The sequence below is a fragment of the Podarcis erhardii genome (genome assembly GCF_964252035.2).
Source record: "Podarcis erhardii genome assembly, chromosome: 8".
In the NCBI taxonomy this organism is placed as follows: domain Eukaryota; kingdom Metazoa; phylum Chordata; class Lepidosauria; order Squamata; family Lacertidae; genus Podarcis; species Podarcis erhardii.
In genome coordinates, this window is record NC_138499.1 from 3,113,486 (window position 1) to 3,132,489 (window position 19,004).

General features: G+C 48.8%; 3 protein-coding genes across 3 annotated transcripts in view; 1 reads left to right on the top strand and 2 right to left on the bottom strand.

Moving 5' to 3' along the window:
• ZC3H3 (zinc finger CCCH-type containing 3) overlaps window positions 1-6,708 on the bottom strand; it is a 264,865-nt gene extending 258,157 nt beyond the window's left edge. The window contains exons 1-3 of the mRNA XM_081874112.1: window positions 6,567-6,708; window positions 2,620-4,003; window positions 643-839 (exon numbers count right to left, since the gene is read on the bottom strand). Of these exons, the coding sequence (XP_081730238.1) occupies window positions 643-839; window positions 2,620-4,003; window positions 6,567-6,612 (1,627 nt within the window). The 5' untranslated portion in view covers window positions 6,613-6,708. The remainder of the gene's footprint in view (window positions 1-642; window positions 840-2,619; window positions 4,004-6,566) is intronic.
• The window catches only part of NAPRT (nicotinate phosphoribosyltransferase), a 221,860-nt gene that overhangs the window by 48,706 nt on the left and 154,150 nt on the right, over window positions 1-19,004 (bottom strand). The window lies entirely within an intron of this gene.
• The window catches only part of LOC309349049 (1-phosphatidylinositol 4,5-bisphosphate phosphodiesterase gamma-1-like), a 94,275-nt gene continuing 92,878 nt past the window's right edge, over window positions 17,608-19,004 (top strand). The window contains exon 1 of the mRNA XM_081874916.1: window positions 17,608-18,764. Coding sequence (XP_081731042.1) covers window positions 18,530-18,764 — 235 coding nt within the window. The 5' untranslated portion in view covers window positions 17,608-18,529. The remainder of the gene's footprint in view (window positions 18,765-19,004) is intronic.

Genomic DNA, 19,004 nt, shown 5'->3' on the forward strand with positions numbered 1-19,004 from the left:
TTTCCAGGAAAAAACTCACACAGAGGCCATGGCCAAGGGCAAAGCCACATGAAGAAGACGAAGAAGAAGAAGAGTTTGGATTTGATATCCCGCTTTATCACTACTTGAAGGAGTCTCAAAGTGGCTAACATTCTCCTTTCCCTTCCTCCCCCACAACAAACACTCTGTGAGGTGAGTGGGGCTGAGAGACTTCAGAGAAGTGTGACTAGCCCAAGACATAGCTGTCAACTTTTCCCTTTTCTTGCGAGGAATCCTATTCAGAATAAGGGAATTTCCCTTAAAAAATGGGAAACGTTGACAGCTATGGCCCAAGGTCACCCAGCATGTGGAGGAGCGGAGACGCGAACCCGGTTCACTAGATTACGAGTCTACCGCTCTTAACCACTACACCACACGTAATATACGTAAGCACACGTGACCAATATGTGCAACCACAATCCAGTTTTTAAATCTTTGTTAGGGAAAGGAGTCTTGCAGCCAGGTCTCCAACTCTTCCAGCAGAGTTGGCCAAAGCAAGAGAGAGAATCTCAACCAACACCATGCTTCTCCGAACCAGACCAAAAGGAGTTCCCAGGACAAGGCGCTGGTGTATTAAAAAGCACAACAGTAAACCAAGAAACAGATTTCCAAGCTTATTCTTACCTTCTTTGGCCAAAAGGTGGGTCCGGGATGCCGGCAGCCGGCACAGCCTGTGCTTGCCAATCTGCACCAGGCCTTTGGATCCGGCTTTCCTGGCGGTGGGCGATCCCCTTCCCCGAGGGGAGTTCCTTTTCCTGAGACAATAGCGGCTTCTCAGAAGCACGGTAGGGAAGGACGGGCTCCTCTTATCAGTCGGGGAGCTGGAAGGACAACAGAAGCAGTCACTGTGGTGTAGTCCTCGAGCACATCACACTCGGACCATGAGCAGATTCATAGGGCAGTCTCACATGGGGGGGGGAGCTCTCAGCCAAAACCCCTTTTATGTGATCAGGGCAACAGGCAGCTGCAGGAATGATTCAACACAGCAGCCTCATAGAGAAAGGTGACTCAAATACACTCAGAGATGAATGGAGCTTCATCCACTGATAGCCCCACCTTCCAGGTCCATCTTACAAAAAGCAAATCCAATGAAAGTTATATGTTCTGCATATTTATACTGCTCAGTAGTATAGTGTATGGTATAGTAGTATAGAATTGATGCTTTTGAATTCTGGTGCTGGAGGAGACTCTTGAGAGTCCCATGGACTGCAAGAAGATCAAACCTGTCCATTCTGAAGGAAATCAGCCCTGAGTGCTCACTGGAAGGACAGATCCTGAAGCTGAGGCTCCAAGACTTTGGCCCCCTCATGAGAAGAGAAGACTCCCTGGAAAAGACCCTGATGTTGGGAAAGATGGAGGGCACAAGGAGAAGGGGATGACAGAGGACGAGATGGTTGGATAGTGTTCTCGAAGCCACCAGCTTGAGTTTGACCAAACTGCGGGAGGCAGTGGAAGACAGGAGTGCCTGGCGTGCTCTGGTCCATGGGGTCATGGACGACTAAACAACCACGACTAAACAACCACAACAACAGCACAGTGTTTATTACGAAGTGGTAATGGTAAAATAATCACAGGTACCAGCCTGTCTTTCCAACACTGCACTAAAAAGTGGTGCAGGGGGACCAATAATCCAAAACCTCATGTTCTGTGGTTGCAAAAAGTTGCACCAGCAGACTGAATGTTACTTGGTTTTCGTGGAAGAAATTGTGCAAAATCTGATCTACATGTTTAGCCCTGCAAGCTAGAATCAAAGAACATCGGGGAGTGGGGTGGAATACATGGAAGCAGAGGGTTAGGGACTAGGGACCACAAGAAAGAACTACGAAATACACGTAAGGGTAGAGATTTGAAGGCAACCACCATAAAACCTCACACAGGCGGTGAAACACTTGTCTGAATGTTCCAGGCACACGGACAGTTAGCACACCAGGGAATAGCCTAGGCTACAGTCCTTCACCCTGGCATGCTAGCTTTCTATAGGAAGGATGTTTCTGACGTGGGGAATAATGCACTCATGCACTTCTGAAATGGTACGTGCCCTTACGTGTTCTTTCTGTAGAAAGCTGCACCTAAGACTCTGGACGTCAGGCCAGGGGGAAAAATATCCAGTTATAATATGAACTGCTAGAAATTAGAATCTAGCAGGTGAAAAAAATTGGGAAGCATTTTCCCAGCTAGAGTGGATCCCACAGTTGTCATGAATTTGCTCGCTGTTTTACCTACCCAGACACATCTGGTGCCCCAAACATACAATCCACCTGAATTCTCATCCCCAGGCCCTGACAGAGCTCATTCCACACTTTGCAATGCAAAAACAAGTGTTTTCATGTGCCCCAGCAGCTGCATTGGAATGGTGAGCATTACTATACGGCAGGCACGTTCAACTCCCAAGAGACTGCGATCTACTCACATTATAAAAATACTACCCATTGTTACTGACAGGCAAAGTTGTTGAGCTTTTGGGGTGGGGGGGCAGAGATCACTAAGCATCATCTACCATAGACACCCTGCGATCTACCGGTAGATCACGATCCACCTGTTGGACATGCCTGCTCCAGGAGAAAGTCTTGGGAATTTCTCCCAACGCAACCAGTAACTTACCAGGCGTTTCCCTTCCTCTTGATGATTTTGGTCCGGCTCTTCAGTTTGTAACTAAAAGACCCACTATTCCCAGAGGGTGATCTGGGGCTGCCGTGACCAAGAGGCCCACGTCTCACAGTCTGAACGGAAGTGCCAGCTCCCACAGAAGGAGAAACTCCAAGCCCAACACATTCCTTACGCCGCCATGTGAACGCAGAGGTGGATGGAGACGGAGACAGCGGGAGACTGGAGGCCTTCCACTTGTACAGGCTGGAAGAAATCCCCAGCTTAGACTGCGGGTTGGATTTCTTTTGCTTTGCTCCCAATTCCCCCCTTGGGAGTAACTTGGGACTTCTCTCTGCACCCACAGCAAACTTGCGTGCATTTTCAGAGGCTCTGGGGGCAGCCCATTTTTTCACAGTACGGGGGGATTTGCTCGGATTCGCCACCCACGTGTAGTTGTTCCTCCTGAACTTTGGAGATTTGATGGAGGCCGGCGAGGTAGGAGCTCCATGGAGAGCAGGTGCTGAATGTTTGTCCTTGGAGAGGCTCGTCCCAGCAGCTGAAGGAACTTCCAAAGTTGAAGCAGCAGCAGACTTCTCAGCAAGCCTCATCTCCGTCACTGCAGGCGTTTGCTGCGAACTACGCAGGGCTGGAACCTCTGGTGCTGGTTCCTTCCTCACCAACAGACCACTCGCTTTATGATCAGGCAATGTCAGGGGCTGCTGCTGAGGCTCAGATTTCAACGTAACGGCGCTCTCACTGATAGTCCTGCACAAGTCAGGGGCCAATTCCGATGCACCCTGAACAGAAGGCCCCTTCCAACACTCGGCAGGCATGTCAACCTTCTCCTTAGCAAAGGCCTTGCAATGCAGCGAGTGAGATGAGGTGGAGGCGCTCAGTGCTTTAGTCTTTTTCGAGCCAGCATCCGAAGGCCAAGCAGTCCTGCTCACGCATCCTCTAGACACAGCTGGGCCTTCTGTTGCTTCCGCAGAGCTCAGACGGGATCCTGGGGCAGCAGTGCTGGCCGCTGCAGAGCCAGACTGCACCCCAACGACAATATTTCCATCTGCACTGAGGCTGATGCTTCTTCCTGAGAGCACGGCCTGTGGCTCAGTTGCCTCAGGGCTTGCGTGGCTCAGGCTGGTCCGAGAAGCACTAGCAGAAACGCTGGTTGCAGAACAAAGTGCCGGCCGAGGCGGGACGTTGACTAGAGAATATTTCTTTCTCCAGGCATTAGGACCACTCTGGCGAGGCTGAAAATCTCTCTGGGTTTGCTGGGAATATCTAGCAGAGAAAGCAGTACTGCTAAAGGCAGGCGGCCTGGGATTCTGCCACTGAGGTGCTGGGGCAGGCGGGGCAATTGGTGTATTCCCATGGATGTTTTTATGGTTGTTGATGAGACCTAGAAGGAGAGAAGGAAAAGATTCCATTAGTTATGCCTTCAAGCATCCCTCCCGCAGTACCTTGAAGGATTTGCAACACAATTTTATTTCCAAACCAAGACATATCCCACATAGATCGGCAGCATGCATGTTTCTGCGGGATGCAGCCCTGCCTGTAAGAAGTCATGATCCGTCTCACCCGAACGAACAGAACATATGAAACCCCATTACAATACAAAAAAATCATCTTCAACCAAACTCAAATACATTTAAACCTACCTGTCCCAACCTTGTGCTGGTTAACCATAACCATAACCTCCAAAAGCTAGCCCAAAAAGAGAGAGGGAAGAAAAGCCCTGGTGCCTCTGCAGCAGCACAACCAGATGCCTTCATCTGCCTCAGCTGCAACAAAACATGTCTCTCCCCTATCAGTCTCTACAGCTACAGCTGGCGCTATAACTCTCCAACTGTCTGACTTCACCCTCAAGGGCTCTCTCCTCCACCGTCTCCCAAGAAAGATGGATACCAACCTATATATGCAGGTTTTGGTGTCCTCGGGTGTCTTCCCGTGTAAAAGTTGGGGTGTCTAGGCGACGTTTCGACGAGGTCTCACTCGTCATCTTCAGGCAAGTGAGTGAGACCTCACTTTCGACGAGTGAGACCTCGTCGAAACGTCGCCTAGACACCCCAACTTTTACACGGGAAGACACCCGAGGACACCAAAACCTGCATTCCTGTACCCGTGAAAATCTACGAAAGCAACCTATATATATATATAGTTTAGATTCCATCATTGTCTATCTGTTTTTCACTTACTGGTTCCCCGCCTACCCACCGCCCCTTTATGTTTTCAGCGGTTCTTGTTTTTATTTGTAAGCCACCTTGAGCCAGGGAGGAAGACAGGGCATAAATAATTATCACAATATTGTGATTAAAACTGCCATTAGGGTTGCTATCATATCGAAGCATGATATAATGCTAATGTTGTAGTAATGATAATAATATCAATGTGTCGTATTAAAGAAGAAAATAATAATAATAATAATAATAACATAGTAAGCCCCTTGGGGCAGGGACCCGAGTTGAACCGCCCTGAGACCTCTGGGTATAGGACAGTACAGTGGTACCTTGGGTTACATACACTTCAGGTTACATACGCTTCAGGCTACAGACTCCACTAACCCAGAAATAGTACCTCGGGTTAAGAAATTTGCTTCAGGATGAGAACAGAAGTCACGTGGCAGCAGCAGGAGGCCCCATTAGCTAAAGTGCTACTTCAGGTTAAGAACAGTTTCAGGTTAAGAGCAGACCTCCAGAACGAATTAAGTACTTAACCTGAGGTACCACTGTATATATATTCAATCAATAATAATAATAATAATAATGGGATGCGGGTGGCACTGTGGGTTAAACCACAGAGCCTAGGACTTGCAGATCGGAAGGTCGGCGGTTCGAATCCCCGCGACGGGGTGAGCTCCCGTTGCTGAGTCCCTGCTCCTGCCCACCTAGCAGTTCGAAAGCACGTCAAAGTGCAAGTAGATAAATAGGTACCATTCTTGTGGGAAGGTAAATGGCGTTTCCGTGCGCTGCTCTGGTTCACCAGAAGCGGCTTAGTCCTGCTGGCCACATGACCCGGAAGCTGTACGCCGGCTCCCTCGGCCAGTAAAGCGAGATGAGTGCTTCAACCCCAGAGTCAGTCATGACTGGACCTAAGTTCAGGGGTCCCTTTACCTTTACCTAAGCCTCTTGGGGCAGGGACCGGAGTTGAACCGCCCTGAGACCTCTGGGTATAGGGCAGTATGCAGTGGTACCTTGGGTTAAGTACTTAATTCGTTCCGGAGGTCCGTTCTTAACCTGAAACTGTTCTTAACCTGAAGCACCACTTTAGCTAATGGGGCCTCCCGCTGCTGCTGCTGCTGCGCCGGAGCACAATTTCTGTTCTCATCCTGAAGCAAAGTTCTTAACCCAAGGTACTATTTCTGGGTTAGCGGAGTCTGTAGCCTGAAGTGTATGTAACCTGAAGCGTATGTAACCCGAGGTACCACTGTGATACTATTGTTGAAGCAATGATAATAATATCAATGTGCCGTAGTATTGAAGAAGAAGAATGCAATAATAATAATAATAATAATAATAATAATAGAGTAAGCCCCTTGGGCCAGGGACAGGAGTTGAACCGCCTTGAGACCTCTGGGTATAGGGCGGTATATATATTCAATTAATAATAATAATAATAATAATAATAATAATAATAAATAATAGAGTAAGCCCCTTGGGCCAGGGACAGGAGTTGAACCGCCTTGAGACCTCTGGGTATAGGGCGGTATATATATTCAATTAATAATAATAATAATAATAATAATAATAAATAATAGAGTAAGCCCCTTGGGCCAGGGACAGGAGTTGAACCGCCTTGAGACCTCTGGGTATAGGGCAGTATATATATTCAATTAATAATAATAATAATAATAATAATAATAATAATAATAATAATAATAATAATAGAGTAAGCCCCTCGCCCCCCTCCCCTCAGGCCCAAGGGGCCTGGTGAGGGGGGCCCCCCCGGACGCCTGGGTCCCTCACCTTGAAGCAGGCGAATCTGGCGCCTCAGCTGCTCCTTCTCCTCCATCCCCGGCTCTTCCGGCTCTTCCCGCTGCTGCCTCAGCCGGCAATTCCTCGCCTACCTGCCCCGGACGTCACTGCTGCGCGCCGCCTCCAGGCCCACAGCTCCGTCCGCTTCCGTGTACGTCATCGCCCCGCGCGCCCGGCGGTTTTCATTCTTTTCCTTCCAGGAGATATGCGTGCGGCCACACACTTCCGGTTTCCACTCGAGCGCGGCTACGAAATGCGGGGACGCGCAGAAAGCGCGGCGCCGAACGAGACCGCCGATGCTTCTACCTACGCAGGGCACTCGGGATTGGTCGCGGCCGCCACTCACTCACCCATCATCCCCGCCTCAGGCCCTGCCGATTGAGAACCGGAAGTGTCCTTAGGCGATTCATTAAGCTCTGCGGCGCTCGGGTTTTGGATTTGACTGACCTCTGTGTGATTTGCGTGGCTGCGCTTTCCACGCTTTGCCTAAGGCTCGCAGGCAGCTCCTCTTTCCTGGCAGAGTCCTGCTGTCGGTGGGGGTCAGCCAGGTGCCTCCAGGGGAACCCACAAGGATTTCCAGAACCACAGAATTGTAGAGTTGGAAGGCACCTCCCAGGGTCATCTAGTCCAACCCCCTGCAGTGCAGTAAGGCAGAGACTAGCACTTGTGTGAGTGTCTGGAGGCGGTGGGAGGATGGATGGTGGCTAAGAGATTGAGGTTGAATCCTGACAAGACAGAAGTACTGTTCTTGGGGGACAGGGGTGAGTGGGTGTGGAGGACTCCCTGGTCCTGAATGGGGTAACTGTGTCCCTGAAGGACCAGGTGCGCAGCCTGGGAGTCATTCTGGACTCACAACGGTCCATGGAGGCACAGGTCAGTTCTGTGTCCAGGGCAGCTGTCTACCAGCTCCATCTGGTACGCAGGATGAGACCCTATCTGCCTGTGGACTGTCACACCATTGTGGTGCATGCTCTGGTTATCTGCCGCTTGGACTACTGCAATGCGCTCTATGTGGGGCTACCTTTGAAGGTGACCCGAAAACTACAACTAATCCAGAATGTGGTAGCTAAACTGGTGACTGAGAGTGGCCGCCAGGACCACATAACACCTATCAGTCCTAAAAGACCTACATTGGCTCCCAGTACGTTTCCGAGCACAATTCAAAGTGTTGGTGCTGACCTTGAAAACCCTAAACGGCCTCGGCCCAGTATACCTGAAGGAGCGTCTCCACCCCCATCGTTCAGCCCAGACACTGAGGTCCAGCGCTGAGGGCCTTCTGGCGGTTCCCTCGCTGTGAGAAGCCAAGTTACAGAGAACCAAGCAGAGGGCCTTCTCAGTAGTGGCACCCGCCCCGTGGAACGCCAGGAGTCCCAGACATTCAACGAAGCTGAGAAGCTGCTGGATTCTGGGCAGATAAGTCCTTCTTCACCCAGCACACTGTTAACCTGTGGAACTCACTGCCACAGGAGGCAGCGATGAACACCGAATTTGGATGGCTTTAAAAGAGTGCTGGGCAAATCCATGGAGGGCTATTGGTGGCTACTAGCCGCATCGGCTATGCCATTCGTGATCTGTTTGTTTTTATCTGTAGGCTCTATTTTACATAAGATGAATATTATTGTTGCGGGTTTCGAGAGAGGTCAACCTGGATCAGGCATCCCCAAACTCCAGGTGTTTTTGGGACTACAGTTCCCATCATCCCTGACAGTGGGTCCTGTTAGCTAGGGATGATGGGAGTTGTGGTCCCAAAACATCTGGAGGGCCGAGTTTGGGGGTGCCTGATCTGGGTGGTGCCCTGAGTACCTTCCAGTTCTTGAGCTCCTATAGCCAGTAGGGTGAGACTCTTAATAGAGGAGGTTGCTGAACTAGTTTGATGAGCTGTTTGTAAGACTTGGCCACTTGTGTCCTCAGCAGCATCACAAAAGAATGAGTTGGGCTGCAACAGCTGCGACTGAGTGATGGTGACCTCCAGGCTAAGAGGTGGGCCTTTCCTGCTCCCCCTTTCCTAGCTGCTAGGTAGGAAAACAATAGCCAGGAAACTATTTGGCTTTAGTAGAAATAATATAAGGAGTTATGTACAAATAAGTATTAAGTCTTAAGCTTTAAGGTATTTTATGGTAAGATAAGGTTAAAATAAATTAAGGCAAATTGAATGACAGAATCTAGTAGAGAACGATGGAAGGACTTGCTGAGTTAATTAACAGGTTAGATTTTTAAGATAAATTGTTTAATTATTAATTGAGTGTTATTAGGTGAAAATGCAGAGTTATAATATATTAAGATGAATTATCAAGATAAAAGAAAAAATGGAAAGGATTTGCTGAAAAATGGAAAGGATTTGCTGAAATTACTAATTGAACTAGAATACAAAAAAGGGAGGTGTGAGGAGGTCAGGGAAACAAGTAAATGAAAGTTAAGATATGGAAAGGATGGCGTGTTTTTTGTTTTTTTTAAAATTGTTTTTATATTATTTTTACTTCTTTTTGTGTGTATTTTGTATTTTTTCTCTCTCTCTCTTTTATATTTTTGTAAGCTTTTCGAAACTTCAATAAATATATAATTTTTTTTAAAGGAAAACAATAGCCAGTATGGGATCACAGAATCGTAGAGTTGGAAGGGACCCTTAGGGTCATCTAGTCCAACCCCCAGTAATGCCGGAATCTCATCTAAAGCATCCATGACAGATGGCCATCCAGCCTCTGCTTCAGAACCTCCAAGGAAGGAGACTCCACCACCTTCTATCCCATGGTCAAACAGCTCTTACTGTCAGAAAGGTTTTCCGTATGTCAGTCAGAATCTCTGTTCTCGTAACTTGAAGTCATCGGTCCGAGTCCTACCCTCCAGAGCTGGAGAAAACAAGCTTGCACCCTCTTCCATGTGCCAGCCCTTGAGATATTTGCAGATGTCTATTCTATCTCCTGTTGTCTTTGTCCATGGAGTTTTCTTGGCAGGGACACTGGAGTGGCTTGCCGGTTCCTGCTCCAGGTTGGACAGTGTTCTCAAGTGCTCCCTGGAAGGACAGATCCTGAAGCTGAGGCTCCAAGACTTTGGCCACCTCATGAGAAGAGAAGACTCCCTGGAAAAGACCCTGATGCTGGGAAAGAAGGAGGGCACAAGGAGAAGGGACGACAGAGGACGAGATGGTGGGACAGTGTTCTCGAAGCTACTAACATGAGTTTGACCAAACTGCAGGAGGCAGTGGAAGACAGGAGGGCCTGGCGTGCTCTGGTCCAGGGGGTCATGAAGAGTCAGACACGACTAAACAACTGAACAACAACAATCCCCTCTCCTCTCAGTCTCCTCTTTTCCAAGCTAAACATACCCAGATCTTTCAACCGTTCCTCATCAGGCTTGGTTTGATCAGAGCTGGAAACAGACTGGAACCTGGAGGCACAGAGACTTGCTTGCTCTGTGCTGGAACCAAAGCTGTTCCTAATGGAGAAGTGAGATCTGCTGGGGTGCGAAGGCCGTGAAACCCCTCCCACACACACCTTATGCTTGGGTTGTATATGCGTGTAAACAAAATTATATACCCAAAGACGCCACAATCCTCTCCGCTGACCTTCGATCCAAACTGGATAAGTGCTTAGAAGCCCTGGATTCTTTTACTGCTCTGATATTGGGGTGACGTATAACCCTTTTTTTAAAAAAACACATTCTCCTTCCATCATTTCATCCTTAACTAGCACCCCCTGAGAAACATTCATCTCCAACTTTGGGTTTCTGTTAAAACTCCATTACCTTCCAAAGATTTCACTGACACCTGCTGCCACTCACGACGCCCCTTGTTTTGTGAGTCTACCTTGGGGGGGGGGGAGGGCTTTTCAAAAAAGCAACCAGCGTCTTTTGACACTGCGTTAGCAGGAGGGCCTGCGTGCGAGAACATACCCTAGGGAAGGTGGCATGCTTAAGGAAAATTAAATTGCCTAATTCAGCTTGCAAATAAGCAGGGCGCTAATCCTCCTAATGAGTCCAGCCTCGCCCAGAACAATGAATCTTGCAACAAGCATGCGCTAGGACCCAATTAGCTGGCTCACACATCTGAAATCGGAGCCTCATCAGTCGAGGTTCAGGCTGTGGGAGTCTCTCGGTGGCTTATGAGAAATTTGCTGAGAAAAGCAAAAGAAATAAAGAAATGAAAAAAAAATGTTCAAGTTGGTGAAAAGCTGAGCCAGCAGGTTGTGGAGACCTGAGAGGGGAGGGAGTGGCGGCGGTTAGAGAAAATGGTTGGCACCAGGCAGGCAGCTGCAAACAGAATCCAGGTCTGTTTGTTTGTTTTGAAGGCAATTTGGGAGGGGTTTTGTGGGGGAAAATACCTCGAATCCCAGATATACCCAGACAGGTGTTCTGCTCATGTGAGTGTCTGGAGGCGGTTGGAGGATGGATGGTGGCTAAGAGATTGAGGTTGAATCCTGACAAGACAGAAGTACTGTTTTTGGAGGACAGGATTTGACTGACCTCTGTGTGATTTGCGTGGCCCCTGCGGCTGAGCTGTCCACGCTTCGCCTAAGGCTCGCAGGCAATTCCTCTTTCCTGGCAGAGTCCTGCTGACAACAGGGGTCAGCCAGATACCTCCAGGGGAACCCACAAGGAGGACCCAAGCGCAGTGTTTGGGATTCCCAGAACCATAGAATTGTCGAGTTGGAAGGGACCTCCCAGGGTCATCTAGTCCAACCCCCTGCAATGCAGTAAGGCAGAGACTAGCACTTGTGTGAGTGTCTGGAGGCGGTTGGAGGATGGATGGAGGCTAACAGATTGAGGTTGAATCCTGACAAGACAGAAGTACTGTTTTGGGGGGACAGGGGGCGGGCAGGTGTGGAGGACTCTCTGGTCCTGAATGGGGTAACTGTGCCCCTGAAGGACCAGGTGCGCAGCCTGGGAGCCATTCTGGACTTACAGCTGTCCATGGAGGTGCAGGTTAATTCTGTGTCCAGGGCAGCTGTTTACCAGCTCCATCTGGTACGCAGGATGAGACCCTACCGGCCTGTGGACTGTCTCGCCAGAGTGGTGCATTCTGTGGTTATCTCCCGCTTGGACTACTGCAATGCGCTCTACATGGGACTACCTTTGAAGGTGACCCAGAAACTGCAACTAATCCAGACTGCGGCAGCTAGACTGGTGACTGGGGGCGGCCGCCGAGACCACATAACACCGGTCCTGAAAGACCTACATTGGCTCCCAATAGGTTTCCGAGCACAATTCAAAGTGTTGTTGCTGACCTTTAAAGCCCTAAACGGCCTCAGCCCGGTATATCTGAAGGAGCGTCTCCACCCCCATCAGCCATCCCGGACACTGAGGTGCAGCACCGAGGGCCTTCTGGCGGTTCCCTCGCTGCGAGAAGCCAAGTTACAGGGAACCAGCCAGAGGACCTTCTCAGTTGTGGCACCCGCCCTATGGTGGCACCCGCCCTAGCAGTTCGAAAGCACGTCAAAGTGCAAGTAGATAAATAGGTACCACTCCGGCGGGAAGGTAATTCGCATTTCCGTGCACTGCTCTGGTTCGCCAGAAGCAGCTAAGTCATGCTGGCCACATGATCAGGCCGGCTCCCTCGGCCAATAAAGTACTAGGTTGGCAGGAGCAGGGACTGAGCAACAGGAGCTCACCCCGTTGCAGGGATTCGAACCGCCGACTTTCTGATCGGCAAGTCCTAGGCTCTGTGGTTTAACCCACAGCGCCACCCGCGTCCCTAGGGACTTCCTTACACTGCGTTTAAAACCAAAATTGCATTTGAATAGAAACTGTTTCTCAGGCGGCTAGTCATTGCCTGGTAGGCCTGATGATTTTTTGCAGGGCCATCCTGGTGGAATAATAATAATAATAATAATAATAATAATAATAATAATATGCCACCCATCTGACTGGGTTGCCCCAGCCACTCTGGGTGGCTTTCAATAAACTGAAACCTCAAACACAGCAAAACATCACACATTTAAAACTTCCCTCTGCAAGGCTACTAAAAGTCAGGTAGTTGTTGCAATCGTTCCAGATAACACTCCCTACTAGTAGAACTTTTCCAGAAAAGTTAACAGCTTGGGGGCGGGTGAAAAAATTCTCTGTTTTTAGAAAAGGGAGAGAGAGAGAGGGAGATATGGTTCCCAAGGGCAAATGAAGTTTGAAATTGAATTTTTTGCTGACACCAGCATTCGCTGAGGAGCCTGTGCCCAAGGGAAGCAGCATCACTTGGCTTACAAGGTGGGGGCTCTTTTTCCAGCAGAAGCTGCCGCCTGCAGTCCCAAAGGAAAGGCTCCTTTCATTTGTCAAATGTGCATCACATTTTCCTGGCGGGAATAATATTTGGGGAAGGAGCGCAGGAACAGCAGGTTCCTGCGCAAGGAGAGTTAGCGCTTGCCCCCAGACTAGAATCTCTGGCGCACTGTGGCAAATGCGCTGGAGACCTCCACATCTTCACGACTGCTCGGCTGAAAAGAGAGCATGCTGTAAATTTTATTCTTTCTTGTAATGCCTTGAAAGAGAATATGATGAAAATGATGTATAGATGGTATATTGCACCTGTGAAATTAGCCAAAATATATAAAACAAAGAATAAATGTTGGAAATGTAAAGAAAAAGAAGGAACATTTTATCATATGTGGTGGGAATGTAAGAAAGTAAAAAAAAAATTCTGGGAAATGATATATAATGAAATGAAAAAGATGTTGAAATATACATTTCTAAAAAAACCAGAAGCATTTTTACTGAAGCGTTATAGGTGAGGCTATTAATAGACAGGATGTAAAATTATTTTTATATGCAACAATAGCGGCAAGAGTATTGTTGGCTCAGAAATGGAAGCAAGAAGAAATACTGACGAAAGAAGAATGGCAGACAAAATTAACGGACTACACGGAATTGGATAAAATGACAGGAAGGATTCAAAACCTGTGGGACCAGAGATTTACAGAAGATTGGAAGAAATATACAAATTATTTGAAGAGCAACTGTAATCAACAAATTACGCTAGTAGGACTACAAGAAGTTTTGTAAGGAGAAATATATGAAATATTGCACAGAAGAGAAAGAAGAGAGATATTAGTTATGAGATTTAAATGCAATAGTGAAAATAAGAAATGTAAATTAAGTGAATAAATTGGACAATTTTCAGATGTGATTGATGGAAGTAAAAAAAAACTGTATAAGATGTAAAAGTACGTTTAACTATTGTTGAAAATGATATGTTGAAAAACTAATACAAAATTTATATATAAAAAAAGAAAAGAGACCACGCTGCTCTCTCCCCTCCATCCTTCGTAGCCTGGAAAGTCGAAGCTGCCAGGGCCACCTCTCCTCCATACCAACGCAAAATCCTTCTTTTGACCCACAAAGCCTTATAGGAACATAGGAGGCATCCTTCTACTGACTCAGACCATGGACACATCCAGCCTGAGAGCAGTATATAAATATTGGTTTCGGGTTTTTTAAATTAAAGGTACGGTGGTGCCTCGCAAGACGAAATTAATCCGTTCCGCGAGTCTCTTCGTCTTGCGGTTTTTTCGTCTTGCGAAGCACGGCTATTAGCGGCTTAGCGGCTATTAGCGGCTTAGCGGCTTTAAGAAAAAGGAAACAAACTCGCAAGAACTCGCAAGACGTTTCGTCTAGCGAGTTTTTCGTCTTGTGAGGCATTCGTCTTGCGGGGCACCACTGTACTTTAAGTTGCTGCTGCCGTTATTTATTTTAGTTGCCTTTTTTCTGCTCCAAGTAAAGGCCTTTTTTTTTTTTTTCTCCCAGGCTTTTATAAACCTGCATTCTTAAAATGGCTTGGAAATGGTCATGCTGCAATTGTTTTATAAAATTTCTAAAATTGTGCCTTATCGTTTTATCTTTGCGGGTCACCCAGAAGACTGTTACAGGGCAGCTAATCTTAAAAACCAAAATAATATCAATTTTTTTAAAAATAAAATGGCAGAGGAGCACAGAAGGTGCTTCTTCTGCACCTTTATTGATTACATAAAATTTATACACTGTTTCATTGTAAAACAAAACAACAACAATGAACAAACCTGAAAATGGTTTACCAAAAAGATAAAGCAATTAAATTATCAATAAGAAAAATAAACAACAATAATTTAAGACTTTAGAAAATTTAAAATAACAGACTAAAATCAGATTAAATATTGAATCAACTTTCTAGACATCTGGGTAGGCTCGTCTAAACAAAAATGTTTTTAGGAGACATTGAAAAGAGCGAAGGGGCCTGCTGCCACACTAAAAGATCAAGATGTGGAATGGGTATTGTGTGCCACCTGCAAGTGCCAGTTCCACCAATTGAAGCCAAATTATAGGTACATGCCAGCATACATAGTGGGAGTGTCTATAAACAGAACAATTTTGGAAGGAACGTTTTAATTTTAACCATTACAGCAAACTCCTGCATCTTGCACCCCACCAATCCACTCTACATTATATTATTTGTAAAAGGTAACGGGACCCCTGACCATTAGGTCCAGTCGTGGCCGACTCTGGGGCTGCGGCACTCATCTCGCTTTATTGGCCGAGGGAGCCGGCGTACAGCTTCCGGGCCATGTGGCCAGCAGGACTAAGCCGCTTCTGGCGAACCAGAGCAGCACACAGAAACGCCATTTACCTTCCCGCCAGAGCGGTACCTATTTATCTACTTGCACTTTGATGTGCTTTCGAACTGCTAGGTGGGCAGGAGCTGGGACCGAGCAACGGGAGCTCACCCCGTCATGGGGATTTGAACCGCCAACCTTCTGATCTGCAAGTCCTAGGCTCTGTGGTTTAACTCACAGCGCCACTGGTCAACAATATCCTTGCCACAGTGACTATACCTGAAACTTTAACCGGGCCATTCATATAAATTAACAACAGGACTGGGTCATACCAGATCGTATATCCAAAACTCTTTTCCAAGCTGGAGTGGCGAGGCAGAACCCAATGTGGGCTGCCTTTTCGAATTGGAGGCTGCAGTAATGGGAGAAACTGTACCCTTTCGGAGTTTAATGCTGCGAACTTCTCCATTGCAGGTTCAGGTTGTACGGTCATACCTCAGGTTACAGATGCTTCAGATGCCAAAACCTGGAAGTACTGGAATGGGTTACTTCTGGGTTTCGATGGTCACACATGTGCAGAAGTGCTAAATTGTGCTTTGCGCATGCGCAGAAGCGCAACCCACGCATGCGCAGATGTGCCGCTGCGGGTTGCGAACGTGATCCGTGCGGGATGCACGGTCACAACCCGAGCGTCCACTGTATATGCGTGTGAATAAAACTACAAAAACAACAAAAATATCCATACTGTTATGGATTTGTGGCTGCCAAGACACCCATAATTCCTATGGTTTAGTAAGTGTCAGAGTTAAATCAAAGCTTGGAGAGATAAACTGGAAGTCCGACTCTTAAAAACTGGATGGATGGGCCATTTGCAGGGAACAAAGACAAGGAGATAGGCTGTCAGCAAAGCCAAACCAGAAAATGGGGGGAGTTCTTTCCTGAGCCCTGAGATCATCAATCAGAAGGCAATGTCAGTGTTTTTGTTAGGAAGACTTTTTAGGATTTCAGTTTTTGCCCAGTGTTTAAAGATATACCATGATGGAGTCCAGTAAGCCTCTTTGGGGAGAACATTCCACAGATGGGGAGCCACTGCAGAAAAGGCCCCGTTCTCGTATTGCCGCCCTCCGGACCTCTCACGGAGGAAGCACATGAAGGGTCTCAGATGCTGATTGCAGGGGGCAGGGCACTTCCTCTGAGAAGAGGCGGCCCTTGAGGTACAGTGGTACCTTGGGTTAAGAACTTAATTCGTTCTGGAGGTCCATTCTTAACCTGAAACTGTTCTTAACCTGAGGCACCACTTTAGCTAATGGGGCCTCCCGCTGCTGTTGCGCGATTTCTGTTCTCATCCTGAAGCAAAGTTCTTAACCCGAGGTACTGTTTCTGGGTTAGCGGAGTCTGTAACCTGAAGCGTCTGTAACCCGAGGTACCAATGTATTGGGGTTCTGAGCATCTGCTTTGCAAGCGTCGGGGGGGGGGGTGTCTTGCAAGCAGGAGGTCTTACATCTGCCTTGCAATCCCCCCAGGCATCTCCATGTAGGAATGGGAGGGACTCCAGCCTGAAATCTTGGAGAGACGCTGCCAGTCAGTGTGGACAATATTGAACTATGTAATTAAAAAAAGAAGAAGAAGAAGGGATGCGGGTGGCGCAATGGGTTAAACCACAGAGCCTAGGACTTGCCGATCAGAAGGTTGGCAGTTCGAATCCCCGTGACGGGGTGAGCTCCCGTTGCTCAGTCCCTGCTCCTGCCAACCTAGCAGTTCAAAAGCACGTCAAGTGCAAGTAGATAAATAGGTACCACTCCGGTGGGAAGGTAAACAGCGTTTCCGTGCGCTGCTCTGGTTCACCAGAAGTGGCTTAGTCATGCTGGCCACATGACCCGGAAGCTGTACGCCGGCTCCCTTGGCCAATAAAGCGAGATGAGCGCCGCAACCCCAGAGTCGGCCACGACTGGACCTAATGGTCAGGGGTCCCTTTACCATAAGTGACTGTGGAGGCTTATATTGGGGTTCAATATCCAATATCCTGATGGGACGCAGGTGGCACTGTGGGTTAAACCACTGAGCCTAGGACTTGCCGATCAGAAGGTCGGCGGTTCGAATCCCCACGACGGGGTGAGCTCCCGTTGCTCGGTCCCAGCTCCTGCCAACCTAGCAATTCAAAAGCACCTCCAAGTGCTTGCCATAGTCACTGTGGCAAGGATATTGTTTACCAATAAACACCAATTATGTACGGTTCAGGCGCCTCTCTCTCTGGGGAGGCCTTTTGACAACCGAGGGTCCTCCAGCTGTTTGGACTAAAAGTCCCATCAGCTGGCGCAGGGGCCGATGGGATTTGTAGTGCAAAACATCTGGAAGGCAACCGCGCTGGGCTGCGCATCTGGTCCCACCTTGGTCTGTTACCGCAACCCCTCCCCTGCCATGCCCTCTTTCCGCCTCTAGGTGCCGCCCTCCTCCACCTTTCCAGCCTCCCCCCCCCCCGCACTTTCCTATTTTGCTTTCTGTAAGATCCAGGATTTATTTATTTTTTTTCCCCCTCCTAAATTCCTTTCTGGTCTCTTTCCGGCCATGTGCGATTGCAGTTTCCTCTGGGCGTCCATTTCAGCAGCAGGCTGCAATTAATCAGCGGAGAAATAAGGCGAGGAGGAGCAGAAGAGCGAGGAAAGGGAGCAGGAGAAGAGGACCAGAAAGGGGACAAGAAGGGGTCCGCCCCATAGACCACCACCCTGCCAAGGCTCCCCGAGCGCGTTTCCCTTCCTGGGTGGGGGCAGAGGAGCGTTTGCAGAGGAGCCTCCTGGCTTTTGGCATCTGGGGATTCAGCTTCTTGGAGAAAAGATCTCTGCACCCCACAGAAGACCCTTGGCAGATGTGAGTGGATGGGGTGGCGGGGGGCTGCCACCCGGGTCCCTGGGGCAGGAGGGGCGCTGCCTGCTTGGGTGCGCCACCCGCTTCCTCCATCCCTGCAAAGCCCACCTCGGGTGGGGCTAACCCGGGGCTTCTGCCCAGAGAGGGCACCAAAGTCTCATCCCCTCTCCAGCCCCAAAGCTATGGCGAGATTTCCCCCACCTCCATTCCTCTCTGGGCCAGAATTCCAGCTGGGCTGGATCGCTCTGAGCCGGGCTTGAACCTCGCAGCCGGAGAAGCCTCTTCCATCAGCTTTCGGGGAGGGGGGGACACCTCCCTTTTCAGCCCCCCAATCTGGTTTTACCTATATTTTCATCCCTTGAAGCTTCCAGAAGAAGACACCGGATCGAAGGAGATCCTGTCGCAGCTTAGAGACAGAGAAATAGAAAGAGGTTTCTAATATATATGCAATTGCCAGCAAGGAATATTATATATCACAGCAGGATTTTAGCAGCGTCTTGAGCTCCCCTCCGCTAAAAAAGGGGGAGAGGGTTTTCTGTGGCTTTGAGGGCTTTGCATGCCACCAAAGGCCATGCAGTGAGAAGGATGTCTCTGTCCAGGCTGAACAGTTTCCTCAATGGCTTCTTGGAGGACCCCTCTGAGACGGAGGCGGCCGGAGCAGGGGACATGTCCGGGGTCCTCAAACGCTTGGAGACGGGCACCGTCCTCACCCTCTTCTACCAGAAGAAATCCCAGAGGCCCGAGCGGAGAAACTTCCAAGTCCGCTTGAAAAGTAGGCAGCTTGTCTGGAGCCGTACCCCAGAGAAGGTGGAAGGGGATGGTGAGTTGGCCGGGGGCTTGCTGTGGTTTGGGGCGGTGGGGGGGAAAGGGAGGTGGGGTGGACCGAGAACGTGGGGTCTGGTGCAACATGCTGGAGAAGGCTCCACGGGTCTTCGCCGAGAGGGAACTAGTGTGGAGTTTGCTCAAATGTGCTCTGCTCTGGGCCGCACTCTGACCCACTGGCCCAGGTTAGCGAGTGGAGGACGCCGTGTTAGAAACTCAGATGGATTGGCTAGGTCTC